This window comes from Schistocerca americana, chromosome 3 (genome assembly GCF_021461395.2).
Source record: "Schistocerca americana isolate TAMUIC-IGC-003095 chromosome 3, iqSchAmer2.1, whole genome shotgun sequence".
Classification (NCBI taxonomy): domain Eukaryota; kingdom Metazoa; phylum Arthropoda; class Insecta; order Orthoptera; family Acrididae; genus Schistocerca; species Schistocerca americana.
In genome coordinates, this window is record NC_060121.1 from 663,651,805 (window position 1) to 663,671,649 (window position 19,845).

The 19,845-nt window shown below is 43.3% G+C and overlaps 1 protein-coding gene across 1 annotated transcript; it reads right to left on the reverse strand.

The window, feature by feature from the left end:
• Nucleotides 1-1,326: 1,326 nt before the first annotated feature.
• LOC124606297 (trypsin-1-like) lies at nt 1,327-8,823 on the reverse strand. Its single transcript, XM_047138278.1, has 2 exons — nt 8,407-8,823; nt 1,327-1,741 (listed from the first exon to the last, which is right to left on the reverse strand). The coding sequence occupies exons 1-2, from the start codon at nt 8,821-8,823 to the stop codon at nt 1,379-1,381; spliced, it is 780 nt and encodes a 259-aa protein (XP_046994234.1). The 3' UTR covers nt 1,327-1,378.
• Between the last annotated feature and the right edge of the window lie 11,022 nt (nt 8,824-19,845).

Here is a 19,845-nt window from a genome sequence, read left to right on the forward strand (position 1 = left end):
ACCAACTTTCGTTTATGTAACGCAATTCCTTCTTGGTGCTGTGATTGTTCTTTTCCATCTGTGTGGGTCATAGATCACTAGTGACAGCCCTGAAATAAGATGCCTTTGATGTGGTTAGATCAGCAAGAATAACATGACGCTCTCCTTTTCGAAATTTAGTGACAAAATTACGAATTTCGGTTGTGAGATCTACCTTCGACACCTACGTTCATTACCTTGCAATCTTGTCCTTCTCTGTACCACTGGGTTTAGAATGACATCACAAGCAAGTTGTAAACATATATTTCCAGTGTTTCCGAATCTATTGTTTTCAAAATATATGAATTTCTTCTTCTGAGCAAATTGTATCCAATGATGTTTTGCTGATTTTTATGTATATACGAACGAAAATTTATTCAAAGCCTTCTGCAATAGCGCTGGAGCCATAAGACCGCTATTAAAATGTTTGTTTCTTTCTTGAATGTAACATTTACGAAAACAGAACTATGATTGTTGTATTGAAGAGCTGTAATGTTATTTTCTTGTTAAATAAATAAAATAGTGATGATGTACTCCGTTGAAATTACTTGGGGGCTTTATGACCCCAGTGGTACTTACTGAAACAAAAAAGAATTCTGGTATTAGGAGATTTAAACAGGTTTAAAGACCATTTGTAACTTTCCATACTTCTATATATGGTCAGATTTCTGGTTCATTTGTAAAACATGTGACACAAAATATACATAACATTTGCACTGAAAAATAATTTGAGTCAACGATGGCTAGATCCAAACGTTACAGCTTGTGATTCTGAAGTTTTTAATTAAACATCATTTCTAATTTTTAAGTTATGGATTCATCAGGCACGGAATTTTAAAGTTGAATTGTTGCATGTCCCTTGAAATGTGCAATTATTATTTCGTTAATTATTTCGGAAGCACCCTGGTAATTGTTCGATGTTGGACGGAAATATTCCAAACAAGTCACCATTCATCCATATTATCAGTGGAGCTGACAGAAATATAAAGAAATAATAAGATTGGACACAGTTGCTGATCCTTCACTGAACACGAAGGTAGAATTCTGGAGAAGTTTATATGTACATTCATGTGTTTAATTAATTGTTTTTTTCTTTCGTATTCATATTAACACTAGTACAATATATTTTCATAAATGACTCTGGCACAAAGAAACAATCGAACACACCGCCCCTCTCCGTCATCAGTTAACTGTGATAATCAACGCTGTACCTTAGTTCTGTGTCTCAATGACTTCGTAAAAACCTTCGATTATCTGTGCTGAAATATGGAACCGTTTAACGACAGAAACGTAAATAGTTGCAGACAGTTTTACATACACAGAAACACACAGATTGTTACAACAGCTCCGGCGTGCCACGTTAAACGCCACTGGTCTCGGTTATCCAGGAGCGCAGGTAGGCAACGTTGGAGTAGACGCCAGGGTAGCGAGCGTCGGCGCACCCGGAACCAAAGGAGACGATGCCGTACTGCGTGTTGCCGGCCACCAGGGGCCCGCCGCTGTCGCCCTGGCAGGCGTCCTTGCCGCCCTCGGGCTCGCCGGCGCAGATCATGCGCTCAGTGATCTCCGTGGTGTAGGCGGCGTTGCAGTCCTCGCGCGACACGATGGTGGTGGTGACGGCCTGCAACTGCCACGCGCTCTGCCCGTCCTCTTTGAGGGCGCCCCAACCTGTCACGTCCACCTGGCTACCGACCGGCGGCTCCGACGTCGCCAGCGCCACTGGCTGCCAAAACACATTGATTGCATCAATGGTGTAGACGATGCCTTGGAAAAAGGTCTTAAATGTTGTCTTTGATAAGGACACTGGACTGCTTTTGACTGACAATGTGTTGGCTCCACCACTGAGAAAGGTTTTTCTGCATCAGAATACAGAAGGAGAAAACGAAGGAAATAGCCTTTAACATGGACAGAAGGAAGGCACTGATCACCTTGTTAACGTCTGGGGAATGTTTAAATAGCATAGAGTGAAAACAAGAATCTAAGTGGAAACATGGCCGATCCTGCCAAAAAAATCATCGTTGTAAATCAAGTGATAGTACGAGGATCACTCTAAAAGAAATGCACACTATTTTGGTAAAAATAAAGATTTCATTCTGCGTGTATGAAAGTTTTACAGTATGTAGATACATCCTTCCCGCATGTTTTCAACCTTAGTTCAACCAGTTCCTGTGAGTAGCGCCGTTACAGCATGTCTTCAAGATGGCTGCTACACTTGACGTTCGTCAGAAGCAACGTGCTGTCATAGAATTCCTGTGCTGTGAAAACGAGACAGTGGGAAACATCCACAAGAGGTCGATCGCAGTACATTTCGTCGGTGGGCAAACAGGGTACGTGATCAAATCGGGCACGGCAATATTAAGGACTGTCCTCGCAGCGGCAGGCCCCGTACTGCACACACTCCAGACATTGTGCAGAGAGTTAACGAATTGGTGACTGCTGACAGACGCATCACAGTGAAAGAATTGTCATGTTACGTTGGGATAGTGGAAGGAAGTGTTTGCAGAATTCTGAATGTGTTGGCGTTAAAAAAGCTTTCTGCCATGTGGGTTCGCATGATGTTGACAGTGGCTCACAAAGAAACAAGAAAAACGGTATGCAGCGAACATTTGGAGCAGTACGAGAATGGTGGAGATGAATTTCTGGGAAGAATTGTGACAGGTGATGAAACATGGCTCCATCATGTTTCACCAGAGACGAAGGGGCAATCAATGGAGTGGCATCATACAAATTCATCCAAGAAAAAAAAATCAAAACCCCATCTTCTGCTGCAAAAGTTATGGCTACAGTGTTTTTAGATTCCGAAGGACTCTTGCTTGTGGACATCATGCCAAGTGGAACCACCATAAATTCTGATGCATATGTGACGACGCTGAAGAAACTTCAAGCTCGACTGAGTCGTGATCGACCACATCGGCAACAGCAGGACGTTTTGCTGTTGCACGACAATGCACGGCCGCATGTCAGTCAAAAACCCATGGAAGCGATCACAAAACTCAGATGGACAACACCAACACCCGCCTTACAGTCCTGACCTGGCTCCATGTGACTATCATCTCTTTGGGAAACTGAAAGATTATCTTCATGGAATAAGGTCTGAAGATGATGACTCCGTTGTGCACACTTCCAAACAGTGGCTCGAACAGGTTGGTCCAGAATTTTACCGTGCGGGTTTACAGGCGCTAGTTCCAAGATGGCGTAAGGCAGTTGACAGGGATGGAAGTAATGTGGAGAAAAGAAAATATTGTTCCTAAAGGATGTATCTACTCACTGTGAAACTTTGAAACATGTAGAATAAAAGATGGATTTAAAAAAATAGTGTGCATTTCTTTTGGAGTGACCCTAGAATTACTTCAGGGGAAACGGCTAGTTCGACAAGCTAGTACTCCTTGCCGTACTGCTAGCTGTCTTTGAAAGTGTAAGAGAAGACGAATATACACTCCTGGAAATTGAAATAAGAACACCGTGAATTCATTGTCCCAGGAAGGGGAAACTTTATTGACACATTCCTGGGGTCAGACACATCACATGATCACACTGACAGAACCACAGGCACATAGACACAGGCAACAGAGCATGCACCATGTCGGCACTAGTACAGTGTATATCCACCTTTCGCAGCAATGCAGGCTGCTATTCTCCCATGGAGACGATCGTAGAGATGCTGGATGTAGTCCTGTGGAACGGCTTGCCATGCCATTTCCACCTGGCGCCTCAGTTGGACCAGCGTTCGTGCTGGACGTGCAGACCGCGTGAGACGACGCTTCATCCAGTCCCAAACATGCTCAACGGGGGACAGATCCGGAGATCTTGCTGGCCGGGGTAGTTGACTTACACCTTCTAGAGCACGTTGGGTGGCACGGGATACATGCGGACGTGCATTGTCCTGTTGGAACAGCAAGTTCCCTTGCCGGTCTAGGAATGGTAGAACGATGGGTTCGATGACGGTTTGGATGTACCGTGCACTATTCAGTGTCCCCTCGACGATCACCAGTGGTGTACGGCCAGTGTAGGAGATCGCTCCCCACACCATGATGCCGGGTGTTGGCCCTGTGTGCCTCGGTCGTATGCAGTCCTGATTGTGGCGCTCACCTGCACGGCGCCAAACACGCATACGACCATCATTGGCACCAAGGCAGAAGCGACTCTCATCGCTGAAGACGACACGTCTCCATTCGTCCCTCCATTCACGCCTGTCGCGACACCACTGGAGGCGGGCTGCACGATGTTGGGGCGTGAGCGGAAGACGGCCTAACGGTGTGCGGGACCGTAGCCCAGCTTCATGGAGACGGTTGCGAATGGTCCTCGCCGATACCCCAGGAGCAACAGTGTCCCTAATTTGCTGGGAAGTGGCGGTGCGGTCCCCTACGGCACTGCGTAGGATCCTACGGTCTTGGCGTGCATCCGTGCGTCGCTGCGGTCCGGTCCCAGGTCGACGGGCACGTGCACCTTCCGCCGACCACTGGCGACAACATCGATGTACTGTGGAGACCTCACGCCCCACGTGTTGAGCAATTCGGCGGTACGTCCACCCGGCCTCCCGCATGCCCACTATACGCCCTCGCTCAAAGTCCGTCAGCTGCACATACGGTTCACGTCCACGCTGTCGCGGCATGCTACCAGTGTTAAAGACTGCGATGGAGCTCCGTATGCCACGGCAAACTGGCTGACACTGACGGCGGCGGTGCACAAATGCTGCGCAGCTAGCGCCATTCGACGGCCAACACCGCGGTTCCTGGTGTGTCCGCTGTGCCGTGCGTGTGATCATTGCTTGTACAGCCCTCTCGCAGTGTCCGGAGCAAGTATGGTGGGTCTGACACACCGGTGTCAATGTGTTCTTTTCTCCATTTCCAGGAGTGTATGTTGTGTACGTCGTTGTTTTGCGAATCCATGAGATTTAAGTCAATGTAATAATCTTAGCACCATCCCCTCAGATCTATAGCCAACTGAACATCTGCTGGACTACATTGGTCGTAATGTTCAGTATTTTAATAATATCCATAGCAAAAGAGGTTGAAAAAAAAAAAACAGCCAACCCGTTGCAATAAATATTTTTTTTCTTTGCAACTGATTGGCTGATATTTTCAACCTCTTCATATTTACACACATGCTGATTCGCAGCCATGTTTAGATCTATAAGTTGCGAGAAGCATTTCAGACAGTATGGCAACAGAGAGTGAACCTATTGGACACTTTCAGCTCGACTAATCTGTCATGTGTTGCAAACTTTGATTGGTATACATGTATGTGGGTTCTCATAGTAGTTCCTTACTTCTGATTTTGCCCTTCGCTTGATTAACTCATAGTATCTTTTTACGATCTTATCGCAGTCGAAAGCTTCAAATTTTGCATAACATTTCGATTACTAGGTCGGTCGTCCATATAACGTATGGAATACAGAATCGTAAAACTCTTTTAACTTATGAATCCTTGATTGGGTTCACACATGGTCCCATTTTTGTTGTGTGTCTACGTAAGTACCACATCCAGCAAGTTCTACATTCAGTTTTGCATATTATGTCTCTGTCTGCCCGTACTGCTTTCACTTCCACTACTACTTCCATCGGCAGGCAAATTATTAGTGGATGTCGTATCAGAGTTTCATCGTTGAAGCATCATTCGTTGCTAGAACCATTAATAATTTATTTATTATTCGTTTAGTACACATGTTCTTCTAATGCATGACAAGTATCTATTAGAGCCCTTAGCAAAGGAGCTGTCTTTTGAATTGATTGTAAATAATTGTCTGTTGAGCGCCACCGTAGCTGAAGTAATCCTTATTTCTGAAATAAACAGCTTTCAACTGTATATGAACTTTTACAGGAACGTCGACAGTTTCATGATGTCAACCCACATCTGCAGATGTACATATGCCAATAAAATACTGAAGCCCTGATACAGGAAGGAGGGAGACTCATCCTTCTCAAAATGAAATGCTGTTATCCGCAACTAAGGTGCCTTGCTTTTTGGGGGGTTTCAGCAATAAGCCATTCGGAACAATTGCTCTCATCGTTTAAAAGTCACTGGTGCTGTGAAAGCAGCACCTGAGATTTATTTGGAAAGATAGCTGTTTTTCAGAGTTGGAAATGTCTGTACCTTACAGTGTCTACATATATTTATGTAAAATATATATATAGTTGATAACACACACATACTATGCAATGTGTAATACTATATAATGTCTTTTGGACACACATGCATGCACGCTTGTCCGAAGGAACACACACTGCCGACCATCTACTGCTGCATTAAGTTGAAGACATGTATTCACAATCTGCGAGCACGTCACACATCTGCTGTTGAAATAATTAATTTATTTCATTAAGTCCAAAATAATTTCACATGAGTGTAAGTGCCATGAAACAACATATCGTTTTATCTTTTCGTAAATCTGAATCAGGAATCCATTCTCATGACCAGAAGGCATATACATATAACTGCAACGTGACAGTCAAACAATGGCCTTTTGTCTTACGGATGAAAATAATGAATGTACCACCCTATTGCCTTTTGTCTTATGGGTGAAAATAATGAATGTACCACAGTAAAATGCCCTGTGCTTATGTCCAGGGCTAGCATCCCAGCTACATGGTAAGTCGAAGTAATAAGAGATGAATTTTCCTCAAGAAATTATGGTAAGAAATGTTACGGCCTCAAATGGAGAGGAAATTGAATAATCCTCGACTCCAAACGAGGTTTCTAAAAGTCAAGACACACTGTGGAATAACCAGCAAAGAGAGGACGGAAGATCACGAAAACGAAAATGCTTCCTGTGCATCACACCAAACAGGCAGAAGAAAATATTCGATCACATTGCAAATGCGGAAAAAAATAGCAAATAAGCTACTATAATTATTTGCAGAGTATTTCAACTAACAAAATTTCCAGGGCTGATGCAATTAAATCCGACGATTCTTGTTTAGTTACTGTTACAAAGGCAAAGCATATGCAATTTTCTTTCTATTGTCAATGCCACAAATAAATTCAAAGAAATTTCTCTACAATTTCGCATGTTTCTCCAGAAGATATTGTTTATTATATGGGAAAAAGTGTATCATGTAACATTAAGAGTGCAATGACAATTCCTTTGTGAAATACGTATAAGAGGACTGGTAGATGGAAGGAGTATTCAGTGAGGGGGAAGACTTTTCTGACAACATGACAGAAGAAAAAACAGGAGCCGACAGGAAAGATGAAGGACATCCAGTATTATAATCAGGACTTAGAAATCCTTGGAAGACTTAAAAATCTAATGAGGCGGAAGCGATGGATAATATTCCATAAGTCTATTGAAAATCATTTGGGTAACGCGCACATTCTGGTGTTCAGGAAGTATTTTATTGGCTTTCGGATAAACATCATCCACACAATTCCGAAGAGGAAAAACTATCGCACAGTCACCTTAGCAGCTCATGCATCCAAATTACTGACGAGAATGGTATACAGAAGATTGGAAAAGAAAACTGGGGATCTGAAGATCACTTAGCTTTAGGAAAGGTAAAGGCGCCAGAGAGGTAGTTGTGACGATGCATTTGATAATGGAAACAAGACTGAAGAAAAATCACGACACATTCAACGATTTGTCGATCTAGAGAAAGCGTTCTGCGATGTCAGACGGTGCTAGATATTAGAAATTCTGAGGATAAAAGGGGTAATCTATGAGGAAAGACGGGTCATTTAGAATATGTACAAGAATTAAGAGAGAACAATATGAGTGGAAGACCAAGAACGAAGTGCACGGATTAAAAAGGGTGTAAGACGTGGATGTAGTCTTTCGTTCTGGTTGTTCAATCTATACGTTGAAGAATCAATGACGGAAATAAAAGAAAGGTTCAAGATTGGGATTAAGATTCAAGGTGAAAGGATACGAAACAAAAGATTCGCAGATGACATTGCTATTATCAATGATATGGATTGAGAGTAAAGACGAAAGAAATAAGAAGTTGGAGAAATAAGAACAGCGGGAAACTTAACATCAGGATTTATGGTCACGAAATAGATTATGTTAAGGGAAGCAGCAAGACTACCAATGACGGATGGAGCAACGAGGACGTTAAAACCAGACTAACACTGGCAAAAAGGGCATTCCAGGCCAAGAGAAGTCTACGAACATCAACGACAGGCCTTAATTTTAGGAAGAAGTTTCTGAGAATGTACGTTTGGAGCACAGTATTGTGTTTATGGTAGCGAAACATGAACTGTGGGAAAACCGGAACAGAAGACATCGTAGCATTTGAGACGTGATATCACAGACAATTGTTGAAAATTAGGTGGACTGATAGGGTAAGGAATGTGGAGGTTCTGCGCAGCATCAGAGATGAAAGGAATATTTGGAAAATACTGTAAAGGAGAAGGCACAGGACCATAGGAAAACTGACTAGTCAAAAAAACCTGGACGTTGGTACCAAACTCAATCGTGTCCTTGGTCTGCATGAGGCCGATGTCGTAGTCTATGGTGACCCAGCTGAAGCTGGAGTGGAAGTGCTTAGCGGCCGCCTTGTAGATGGTGCCGCCACTGCCCCTCGTGGAGGACCCGGCGCGCACCGACAGGCCGAACAGCGGGAATCCGTCGAGGCAGTGGGCCGCGGTCAGCACCCAGGTGTCGCTGATGACGGAGCCACCGCAGTTGTGCCACCACGAGTAGCGCACCGACACCTGCCATGGGTACTCGGAGATATCGACGTCGTGGCCGCCTACGATGCGCCCCTGACCGCCGCCCACGCTTCTCCTAGGGGCGGAAAAGGAGGGCGGCGCTGCCAACGCGGCAGACAGGCAGAGTGCGACGGCGACTATCGCGGCCTTCTGCATGTTGCTGGCTGCAGCATCAGTTCTGGCGGCGCTTATATCTGCTCCGCTATCTGCTCTGCACGCGAGGGAAAGCCACTTTCCCACACGTGCGCCGACCTTGCTCCTTAATCTGTCATGCATTAGTTCTGTCTCAAAAACTCATCAATTACAGCTAACACTTCGAAAGATAATATCATAAAGAAACACCAATTTTATGTTTAATCAAACAAAACGTTGTTTCCGAAACCACCATAACGTCGGTAGTTTGATTTTCTGCAGTGTGTCACGGAAACACAAGCGTTGAGTGCCCAGTTTGTAAGGTAAATTTGTGTGAAAAATAACAGACAAAATTGACAAATGATGTATTTTACAGAGCTGGCTGGTGCCCAGTGTAAGATACCACTCCATCAATACTGCCAAGTCTGCCACATAGTCGAGGACATATTGCTTAAGTGTAACTCATAAGCTAGAATGTAAATAATTCTAAAAAGCAGTTTAGATCGTTAGAAGACTAATTTTTATGAAGAACACAGGCACAACACAAAACAGCCACAATCATTAGATAACCGGTTCGTCACCATCTTCGGATCTTCAAGTTCACAGTTCACACGATCTCTGACATCTGCGATCTGTATCGTGTCATATTGCACTCCAGCAAAAACAGTGGTATAACTCAAAAATGCACTACTACACATAAATCTACTTAAAGAATTTTATACAACATATACTGAAACAGTATTAGTATCCTTTAAATTTCAAGTAAGTAAATTTGCAAATAAATTCCACTGTAGTTTATATACCAGTAATGTAGTATATATCGGTTTCTACTACAAATATGTCAAGGAACCTACTTTAGTTTGTACAGCCATTTTCGAAATCAGGTCGACCATATTGCTAACACTGCGACAACATACCGCACACAAGGTACTGCTGTTTGTGAAGGGCTATTTCATCACCACTAATAGCGAATAATCTTGATGGTAGATATATTTTACAATACTTCAGATAAACTAGCAACGCAACTCCAAATTCGGTGTTAACACATATTGTACTCATTACTGAGTGCTTCACTCTCCTCTTCCTTGTCAATAGCTCTTCGGTTCATGGAGTGTCTATTGTGCATTCCAAAGGACTTGGGCAACTCAAATAGGTCAATGCGAGACCCCACACATCCAGAACTGCTACAGAGTAGCTCCAGGAATAATCTACTGAGTTAAAATACGTCTGCTGGCCACCAAACTCCCAAGAGATGGAAATTATTGAGAGTATCTGGGATGTCTTGCAACGTGCTGTTCAGAAGAGATCTCCATCCCCTCGTACTGTTGCGGATTTATGGACAGACCTGCACGATTCCTGGTGTCAGTTCCTTTCAGCACTATTTCAGACATAAGTCGAGTCCTTGCCACGTCGTGTATCGACACATCTGCGTGAACGCGGGGCCCTACACTATGTTAGGCAGGTGTACCAGTTTCTTTGGATCTTCAGTGAAGATCGAGAGTAAATTTAACAAACAAGAAGGTAGTGAGAAGAAGTAGCAGAAGTGAGAACAGTGAGGAACTTAAAATCAGAATTGGGGTCACAAAGTAAGCGAAGTTAAGGAAATTTGTTATCTATACAGCAAAATATGTCTTGATGGTCGTAGCAAGGACTTGAAAGGCAGATTATCACTGGCAAAATCGGCATTACTGGCCTAGACAAATCTACTAGTGTCCAACATCTGCCTTCATTTAGGAAGAAACTATTGAGAATGTACATTTGATGCAGAGCATTCTATGGTAGTGGAACGTGTGTGCTGGAAAAACGTAAATATAGTTAATTCAAGCATTTGAGATGAGATTCTATAGAAGAATTATGAAAATTAGGTGTAGTGATAAGATAAGGTATTAGGAGGTTCTTCACAGAATCGGGGAGTACAGAAGTATATTGAAAATACTGACAAAAAGAAGGGACAGTATTATATGGCAAGGATGAATTCCATAAGGTATTAACTTCCAAGATACTAGAGGGAGCTGCAGAGGCTAAAAACTGTAGAGGAAGCCAGAGATTTTAATACAACTAGAAAATAATTTGGGGAGGAGATTGTATTTGCTACTTTGAGACCAAAAGGTTGCCACAGCAGAGGATTTCGCGGTGGGCTGCGTCAAGCTAGTCACAAGCCTGAAAAGAAATTATAAAAAAATTACACCAGCTCACTAGCATTCTGAGCCATTGATACTAGCATGTCAAAACAGTTCTAAGTTGGATACTGGCCTCTCGGGGAGACAATATTAGACATATATTCCCACATGACCTGCATCGCGGTACCTCACATCTCCACACCGTTAAGTGACAGCGTTAAGTCATGGTGAGCTTGTAATACTAATGCTACAATTAAGTCTATATCTTCCATCCCTCCAAAGAAAATCAGATATGATCCTTGCCATCTGTGCCAAAGATCCTATGCATCTTGTTAAATGTATGAAACTCCATTCTTTAATTATGTGAACATTTTCGTAATCCACAATTCACATTTATTGTGAGCACCTTTACTTTTGGACGTTTGTCATACACTACTTTCCATTCTACAGTTGAGTCCCTCAGTTTATTACATACATCAAAAACGTTTTGCATCACGCCCATTCCCAGAACTCCTGGAGATAGGTGTTGCTGTATATATTGTATCACAGACGCAGTAACTTTGACTGTTCAGAGATGTCACTAAATTCACCCGAAAATGTAAACAACCATGCATGCAGCGCGTATTAGATGGAGAGGCTCCGACAGCCGATCAGTTCCAGTGATTCCACCAGGAAGGAGGTACACGGCTCATGTTGTCTGTAATTCAACCATGCCTAGTCGGTCAATACCGCTGTACGATTGCATCCGTATTGTTGCTGTATGCCAGGAAGGACTCTCAACAGGGGAAGTGACCAGGCGCCTCGGAGTGAACAAAAGCTATACTGTGCGGACATGGACGAGATACAGAGAGACCGGAACTGTCGACGACATGCCTCGCACAGACAATCTAAAGGCTACTACATCAGTGGATGACCGCCACTTACCAATTATGTCCAGGAGGAACCCTGACAGCAACACCACCATGTTCAATAATGCTTTTTGGGCAGCCACAGAACATCGTGTCACGACTCGAACTGATTGCAATAACCTGCATGACGCGAAACTTCGCTCCCGACGTCCATGGCGAGGTCCATCTTTACAACCACGACACCATGCTGCGCACTACAGATGGGCCCAGAAATATGCCCTCAGGATTGGCATCACTTTCTCTTCACCAATGAGTGTCGCATATGCTTTGAACCACACGATCTTTGAGGACGTGTTTGGAGGGAAGCCGGTTAGACTGAACGCCCTAGACACACTATCCAGCGAGTGTAGCAAGGTGGAGGTCCCCTGCTGTTTTGAGATGGCATTACGTGCGGCCGACGTTCGCCGCTGGTGGTGATGGAAGGCGCCATATCGGCAGCATATTGGTGAGGCATTCGTCTTCATGGGCAACAATTCGCGCCCCCATCGTGCACATATTGTGAATTTAATGCTTCGAGATAATGACATCGCTCGACTAGAGTGGCCAGAAGGTTCTCCAGACATGAACCCTATCGTACATGCCTGGGATAGGTTGAAAAGGGCTGTTTATGGAGGACGTGACCCTCCAACCACTCTGAGGTATCTACGCCGAATCGGTGTTGAGGTGTGTGACAATCTGTACCAACAGTGCCTTAAGGGACTTGTGTACACTGTGTCACGACGAATAAAGGCATGCATCAACGCAAGAGGACGTGCTACTGTGTTCTAGATGTGTCGGTGTGTACAGCAATCTAGACCAACACCTCTGAATGTCTTGCTGTAAGGTGGTACAACGTGCAATGTGTGGTTTTCATGATCAGTAAAAAAAGGCGGAAGTGATGTTTATATTGACCTCTGTTCCAATTTTCTGTACACGGTTCGGAACTCTCGGATCCGAGGTGATGCAAACTTTTTTTTGTAACAAACTACGCTACATTATTCGATAAAAAGTATCCTGCTACTCAGCACTGCACATTGCTATGGGTATTTCTAAACATAGCTTTAATAATAGCTTGCACTCTACTGAGGACACTTGCAATGAGATTTCGTAACGTCTGTGGAGGAATGGCCGCACGTTCCTCCTTATGACACTAATCAAGTGATATTAATTACTGGGTTCTGGAGTACAGTCCATGTTCTGTCCTATCCATTTGTGTTCCATCGAATTGAAGTTGGGACTCTGAATAGACCAGTCCATTTCACGAATGTTACTTGAGCCGTGGCTGACTCAAGTTATGCGTTGGATTAAACCTTGGTTTCCATTCTGTGTTTAGTCTCCCGCAGTTATCGCGATTATGCTGTTATCCTCTCTCTCTCTCCGAGAGTTGCAGAAGCGATGTGTATCGATATTCGCACCTTGTACTATCTTTGGCCTGGCGCTCATAGTTTCCGGCTGTGCTGTGTGCGACCAGTTGGTCGGTTGGCGTGGAGCAGCGAGGAAAACTCCATGGCGCGCAGTTTGGATGGGACCACTGGCGGCGTCTACGCGGGGTCGGAGTGTGTGGTGCTGTCCCCATTGCTACGAGGTCCGTGGCTCACCGATCCTGGACACGAAATTTGAGTTTTTACTTAATCTACCAACAAGAGCCGACCGGTGTAGCCGAGCGGTTCTAGGCGCTTCAGTCTGGAACCACGTGACCGCTACGGTCGCAGGTTCGAATCCTGCTTCAGGCATGGATGTGTGTGATGTCCTTAGGTCAGTTAGGTTTAAGCAGTTCTAAGTTCTAGGGGACTGATGACCTCAGCTGTTAAGTCGCATACTGCTCAGAGCCATTTGAACCATTTTCTACCAGAAAGTCATGACTTTTCACATTGTGTCGGCCGGCCGCGGTGGTCTTAGCGGTTCTAGGCGCTCAGTCCGGAACCGCGAGGCTGCTACGGTCGCAGGTTCGAATCCTGCCATGGGCATGGATGTGTGTGATGTCCTTAGGTTAGTTGGGTTTAAGTAGTTCTAGGTTCTAGGGGACTGATGACCACAGATGTGAAGTCCCATAGTGCTCAGAGCCATTTGAACCATTTGAACATTGTGTCGTTTGGATTTCGTTGTCGGTTGTTGGGACATTCCCACGAGCAACTACATATGTTTTGAAGTTGGCAAATTTTAGCCACCATGCAGTAGAGGTTAACAGTACATGTTTATGTTGAATTAAAGTGCACCAGCCGAATCTCCTGCCTTGTGACCGTTAACGTTCAGGTTACCTGCCCTGGCCGTTGACGTAAATCCATGCAGTGTATTTTCCTCATCGTGTTGTCGCTGTCCAGCACGGTGTGTACTTTGACAGCTTAGTGTGCAGTTGGCTGTGGGCGCCAATGCGTTCTACATTGTTCCATTGAACTCCCTGTTGTGTGCTGGTTAGGTGGAACGGAAGTTATCTTGTCGGTGGGTCCGTTGATTGTCTGTCTGTTGGGCTATCGTCGGAACGAGGATGGTTGGGCCGACTGCCTGTCTCATCTAAGCGAGCGTTAGTGTTTGAATTCCAGGCCGACCCTTGGAGACTTCTGAGCGCCGTCGGGTGCACTGCCATTTCTTATTTGTTCTTGTTGTTTGTATTTGTATGGCTTCTACCCGATTTTTAAATTAAGGTTGTTTTGCCCTTAAGGCGTAAGATTGTCTGGGCTTTCAGCGTTATTTAAAGAACTGTTTTATGGTAACGCCTTCAGCCTTTTAAAAATTTGTTTTGGTTAGAGTCTTAAGTTATTGGCCTTCAGCCGATTTTAAATTAAAGTGGTCTTGACCTTAAGGCATGACACTGTATGGCGCATTCAGCCAGTAATTAAGTTCCAAAAATTAATGGTGTCTATTTTAAAATATTTTCTTGGCTCTTGTAAGATTTGGTCAAATAAATAAAGTTGTATGTTCTAATGTAACTGACAGCCTCTTATTTTGGCCCCCTTCCACAATTTAAACTACCTGTCCTGTCCTGCGGGTTTCGCAGGGCGTTTCATTACTGTGGAAGAACTTTTGTTTTACAGACGCTGCTTTATGGCATATTCCACTGTGGTGTTGTTAAAAACAGGCATCATGTCTTAACTCTCCTACTGTACGTAGTACAAAATGATATAAATGTGTTCATTTTCCTCCACATTTTGCATTTTCTTCTTGTTAAATGTATTGTGCCATATACGCATCCCACAGCTAGATGACCATACCTTATTGTGGGTTTAATTCTTTCAAGAGGATAACCCCATGTCACCTGGTAAGAAAATACATCCTGTGGTCTGTCAGTATGTCATCCCTTTGTCTTCCTCCGCTAAAATCTGCTTCCACTTCAGTACGTTATTTCCCACATTTCTTTTACTAAGAGAGCACTCAAAAAGTTGAATGTTGCATTTCTCATTTGCGTCTTACGACGTGTACTAGCTTCGTATTTTCTGCTCCGTCATTTGATCGGATAACGCGTCCAATCTACTTAAAAGCACAGAAAAACGTTCTGGTGTATGATACAACAGATGTCCCGTAGTGACGACGGAGGGGTTGTTTCTCCTATTTTGGCTGATTGGAGCGTCCCTGCCATGAACAAAGGACCCAGTGATCTGGGGACTAACCACGCCTCTATTCCAGGTCCATTGCAGTATGTTAGCCAAGTTTAATTTATCTGCATATGCAATACATTTGGACACACTGTCTGCAAGCTTGTTTACAGCATACAAAGCTACTAAAGTTGACCACTTGAACCAGTACTGTTCATAGTCTCAACGTTTAATACTGAGGTTATATTCGCTATCAGTTTTGTTAGTTTTGGGTACAGTCCTGCGAAAAACCATTTAATGTGATTTGCATTAAAACCCAGTTTCTGTATGTCGTTCCTTCCTTTCATAGCTAATCAATAACATTAGTCAAAAAATTTCGAAGAAAGCGAGGGCCGGTAAGTGCGAGAACACTAGCATAATCAGTTCAACAGCACATGCGTCTAAACTGCTGAAAAGAATTATGTGCAGAAGAATGGGAAAGAAAACTGAGGCCTTAGGGAAAGTAAAGGCGCCACAGTTGTGTTTCTGACCTGGCGCCTGATAATGTAAGCAAAATCGAAGAAAAATAAAGACACGTTAATAGGATTTGTCGATGTAGAGGCTGCGTTCGAAAATATAAAGTGGGGCAAAATATTCGAAATTCAGAGAAAATAGGAGTAAGCTGTATGTACAAAAGAGCCAAAAAGAAAAAGTAAGACTAGATGAGCAGCATCAAAATGCTCATATAGAAAACGATGTAAGACAGGAATGCAGGCTTTCATCTTACTGTGCAATCTATACACAGAAGAAGCAATGAATAAAGTAAAAGAAAGGTTCAAAAATTGGATTAAAATCCAGGGTGAAAAAATGTCGATGACGGGATTCTCAGACAACATTGATATCCTCAGTGAAAGTGAAGAGCAAATTACAGGAGCAGCTGAATCGAATGAACAGTCTCTTGAGTTCAGAATATGAACTGAGAAGTGAATCACAAAACGACCAATGTAATGAGAAGCAGCAGAAATGAGGTTAGAATTAAACCTAACATTAAACTTTGCGCTCACAGAATAGATGAAGTTAAGAGATTCTGGACGCAAAGTAACCCATTATGGACGAAGGAGAGAGGGCATAAAAAGCATAGGCGCGGAGGGTATTCCTGGCCAAGACATATCTACTGGTTAGAAACATAAACTTAAATTTTACGAAGAAATTTGTGACAATGTGCGTTTGGAGAACATCATCGTATAGTAGTGAATCATGGACAGTGGGAAAAAAGGAACAGAAGGGAATCGAAGCATTCGAGATATCGTGCTACAGAAGAATGTTGAGTATTAGTTGGACTAATAAGCTAAAGAATTAGGAGGTTCTGGGCAGAATCGTTGAAGAAAGCAGCGTATGGAAAATACTGACAGGAAGAAGTAACAGGATGATAGGACATGATGTAAGAGATCAGGGAATTAAGCTCCATGGTATTAAAGTTACCTCTAAGGGCAGAAACTGTAGAGAAATGTAGGACTGGAACACATCCAACATATGACTGAAAGTATGAGTCAAGTGTTACTAGGAGATTAAAAGACTGGAGCAGGAGATGGACTCGTGATGGGAGACATTAGACCAGCCAAAAAATTGATGACGCAAAGAACAGTCACCGGTTCGGGGATTCGCGAGGTGCCCACAAAGTAGAGAAGCAATAACAGACGATTGGAACACTCTATAGGTCTACACCTGGTAGGGATGTTAGAATATATGAAAATGGAAATGCTGAAGTTCTATTACGATATAGTAGGGGATCCGTGAATTGAAATGTAAAGAAGATAAGGACTCTTCATTACAATCGGCAGAAAATGATAGAACGGGAGTAGGATTCGTTATGAATATGAAGGTAGGGCAGACAGTGCGTTACTGTGAACAGTTCAGTGATAGTGTGGTTTTCATCTGAGTCATCAGAGAAAACAAGCCGAATACAATAGATAAGGCATATCGCATATGTGTCAAAATCGCAAGCATAAGATGAAGAGGTACAGTATATTGGGTCACTAAACTGATAATTAAGTACGTAAGTCATGCGGCATTGGAATGCGGGTGTATGGAAAGGAGTAGAAGAATGATTTCCGGTAGAATATGAGACTGGTAGTAGGATTGAGAGAGGAGAAAAACTGAGTTCTGTAATCAGTTTCAGTTGGTGATAGCGAATAGTTTGTTGAAAAATCATAGGCAGAGGACACATACTAGGAAAAGGCCCAGAGATACGGAAAGATTCCAGTTGGAGAACATCTGGCCAAGCAGACTCTAAGTCGCTCCCGAATTAAGTCGTTTCCGAATTAAGTTACCTTATCTCACCCTGTTACATTAAGCCTTCCCCGTCCTCCCTGTAAATTTCTAATTTCACATTATCAATCTGTATAATAAATGTAATGTGTGAAAAATAGCTACTTGTGTCCAGGCTATAACGTTTTTAACGTTTCAGAAGGCTCTCCAAGGTTTTCCATAAGTTTAAGCAAATGCAAGTTATATATGTATATAAATATACTCTACGGAAGCACACCACCATAAACAGTAAAAATAATGATTGTACCACAATTTTGAAATACTGGGAGATAAGAATAAGCCGGCAAGGAATATGGAAAGGAATATTGTCATATCAGAGATAGAACCAAATCACAAGTTTCCCCTGGAATGATTACCGACGTGAGCGACTACCAGACTATTTCTATGCTAACAAGCTCTGGCAAGTCTTAAAAACTGACATGTATCTACCAATCCTACATTTACTAAACCGTAAATAAACTACTCTTAAGCTTCATTTCAGACTCGATGCATAGCGCTACAGATTCATCGTCACTAACCTGATGACTACGGAAGCAAAAGGAACAATGTGCAAGCATCAGTCGTGAGACAACTCGATGTATGTTGTCAGCTGATTACTTCTGCCTCCGCTAGTCATCATCGTGATAGGTACAGAGTTCGACGCGCAAGCCAAATCAAAGACTCTGAGACCTGAGTTTCTCCCGCCGTATACTATGTTCAAATAACTTAACTGAATGCACGACAACCGCCGATGTTTCGACAGGTGACTATCCCGTTATTTTCAAGGCAAAATTGCCTTCAAAATGACATTGTGATCACCTGCCGAAATTTTGGCGGGTATCGACGACGGCACGAGGCTGCATTCGAGTAAGTTATTTCAACAAGTGCAAGAGTGCTTGCTGCCGAATAGACCAATCTCTCTCTCCAGCCGTGCTTGTGGCCGAATAGCTGAACAGACTCTTCCTGAGTACTGTGGTGCTCTTCTCGAGAACCTCTAGAGACAATAAGAGAAATAGATCAAAAGTTTGTACCAATGACGGGATTTTATAATAACATTTCAACTGCCGCCTCCTAAGCTGGTAAGGAAAAACCAATCAGAAGCGTTACTCTGAACAGCAAATCCGCTCACAGATCTCTTCCCATGCTCTGCACGCAGGTTACACTTTCTGCTCCCATAAGCGGAGACTAAACATGTAAGCATGAGAGCTCTTCACTTCCGAGAGACATGGCAAAGATGTTATTTTTTCAACAAAATCACTCAATCAAATTCCAGAGACTCGCCTGTTTGTAGCGAAATAGTGTTTATGTTTCCTCTCCTCATATGGCATCCTCAAAAAAGGACACCACATTGCTTAGCCGAGACTCTCATATTGTCTGCAATCGTATGTCCGCTGAAAACCACCCACCTGGGGTTTGAAACACTCTTTTTTCGCCAACAGACTTTCAGCTGACTGTGACATACTAGTACCCACTACTTTAGAGGTTGGTCTAAGCCGATTCTTTAGCTGTGTCTCCCCATTGGCTTCCAGTGGCCCGGTCCTTCCGGCAGGCAGTATACAGCTGTAAATTCCTCCGCTTTCCACTAACACTGGGTCCCACACAGTGCTTCTCAAGGTGAAGCCAATTATCACGGAAAATTAAAGGATCATTCAAACATAAAAACGAAATCACTCGTTACCCCGTCAAATCAAACACGTGTTAATAAAAACTCTCATTTGAGAAAACGATAAAATTCGCTATTGACTTTGTTATCGCAGTGAAGGTGAAGAAGCACTGAGGAATCCGGCAGGTAGTATACAGCTGTAAATTCCTCCGCTTTCCACTAACACTGGGTCCCACACAGTGTTTCTCAAGGTGAAGCCAATTATCACGGAAAATTAAACTAAAGGATCATTCAAACATAAAAACGAAATCACTCGTTACCCCGCCAAATCAAACACGTGTTAATAAAAACTCCCATTTGAGAAAACGATAAAATTCGCTATTGACTTTGTTATCGCAGTGAAGGTGAAGAAGCACTGACGAATGAAATGAACTGTGTGATGAGTACTGAATATGGATGAAGAGTAAACCGGAAAACGATAAATTTCATGAAATTCAGCAGACATGAGAATGGCGACAAGCTTAACATCAATGTTGAGGATCACAAAGTAAATAAACCTAAGGAATTCTGCTACCTCGGAAGCGAAATAACCCATCAGGCACGGATTAAGAAGACGCAAA

Excerpts from the sequence above, each read along its gene's own strand:
- LOC124606297 (XM_047138278.1), bottom strand. The coding sequence starts at position 8,823 with ATGCAGAAGGCCGCGATAGTCGCCGTCGCACTCTGCCTGTCTGCCGCG. Across the intron at positions 1,742-8,406 it reads AGTTTGGTACCAACGTCCAG|CCAGTGGCGCTGGCGACGTC; the intron begins GTTTTTTTGACT and ends GTGTTTTGGCAG.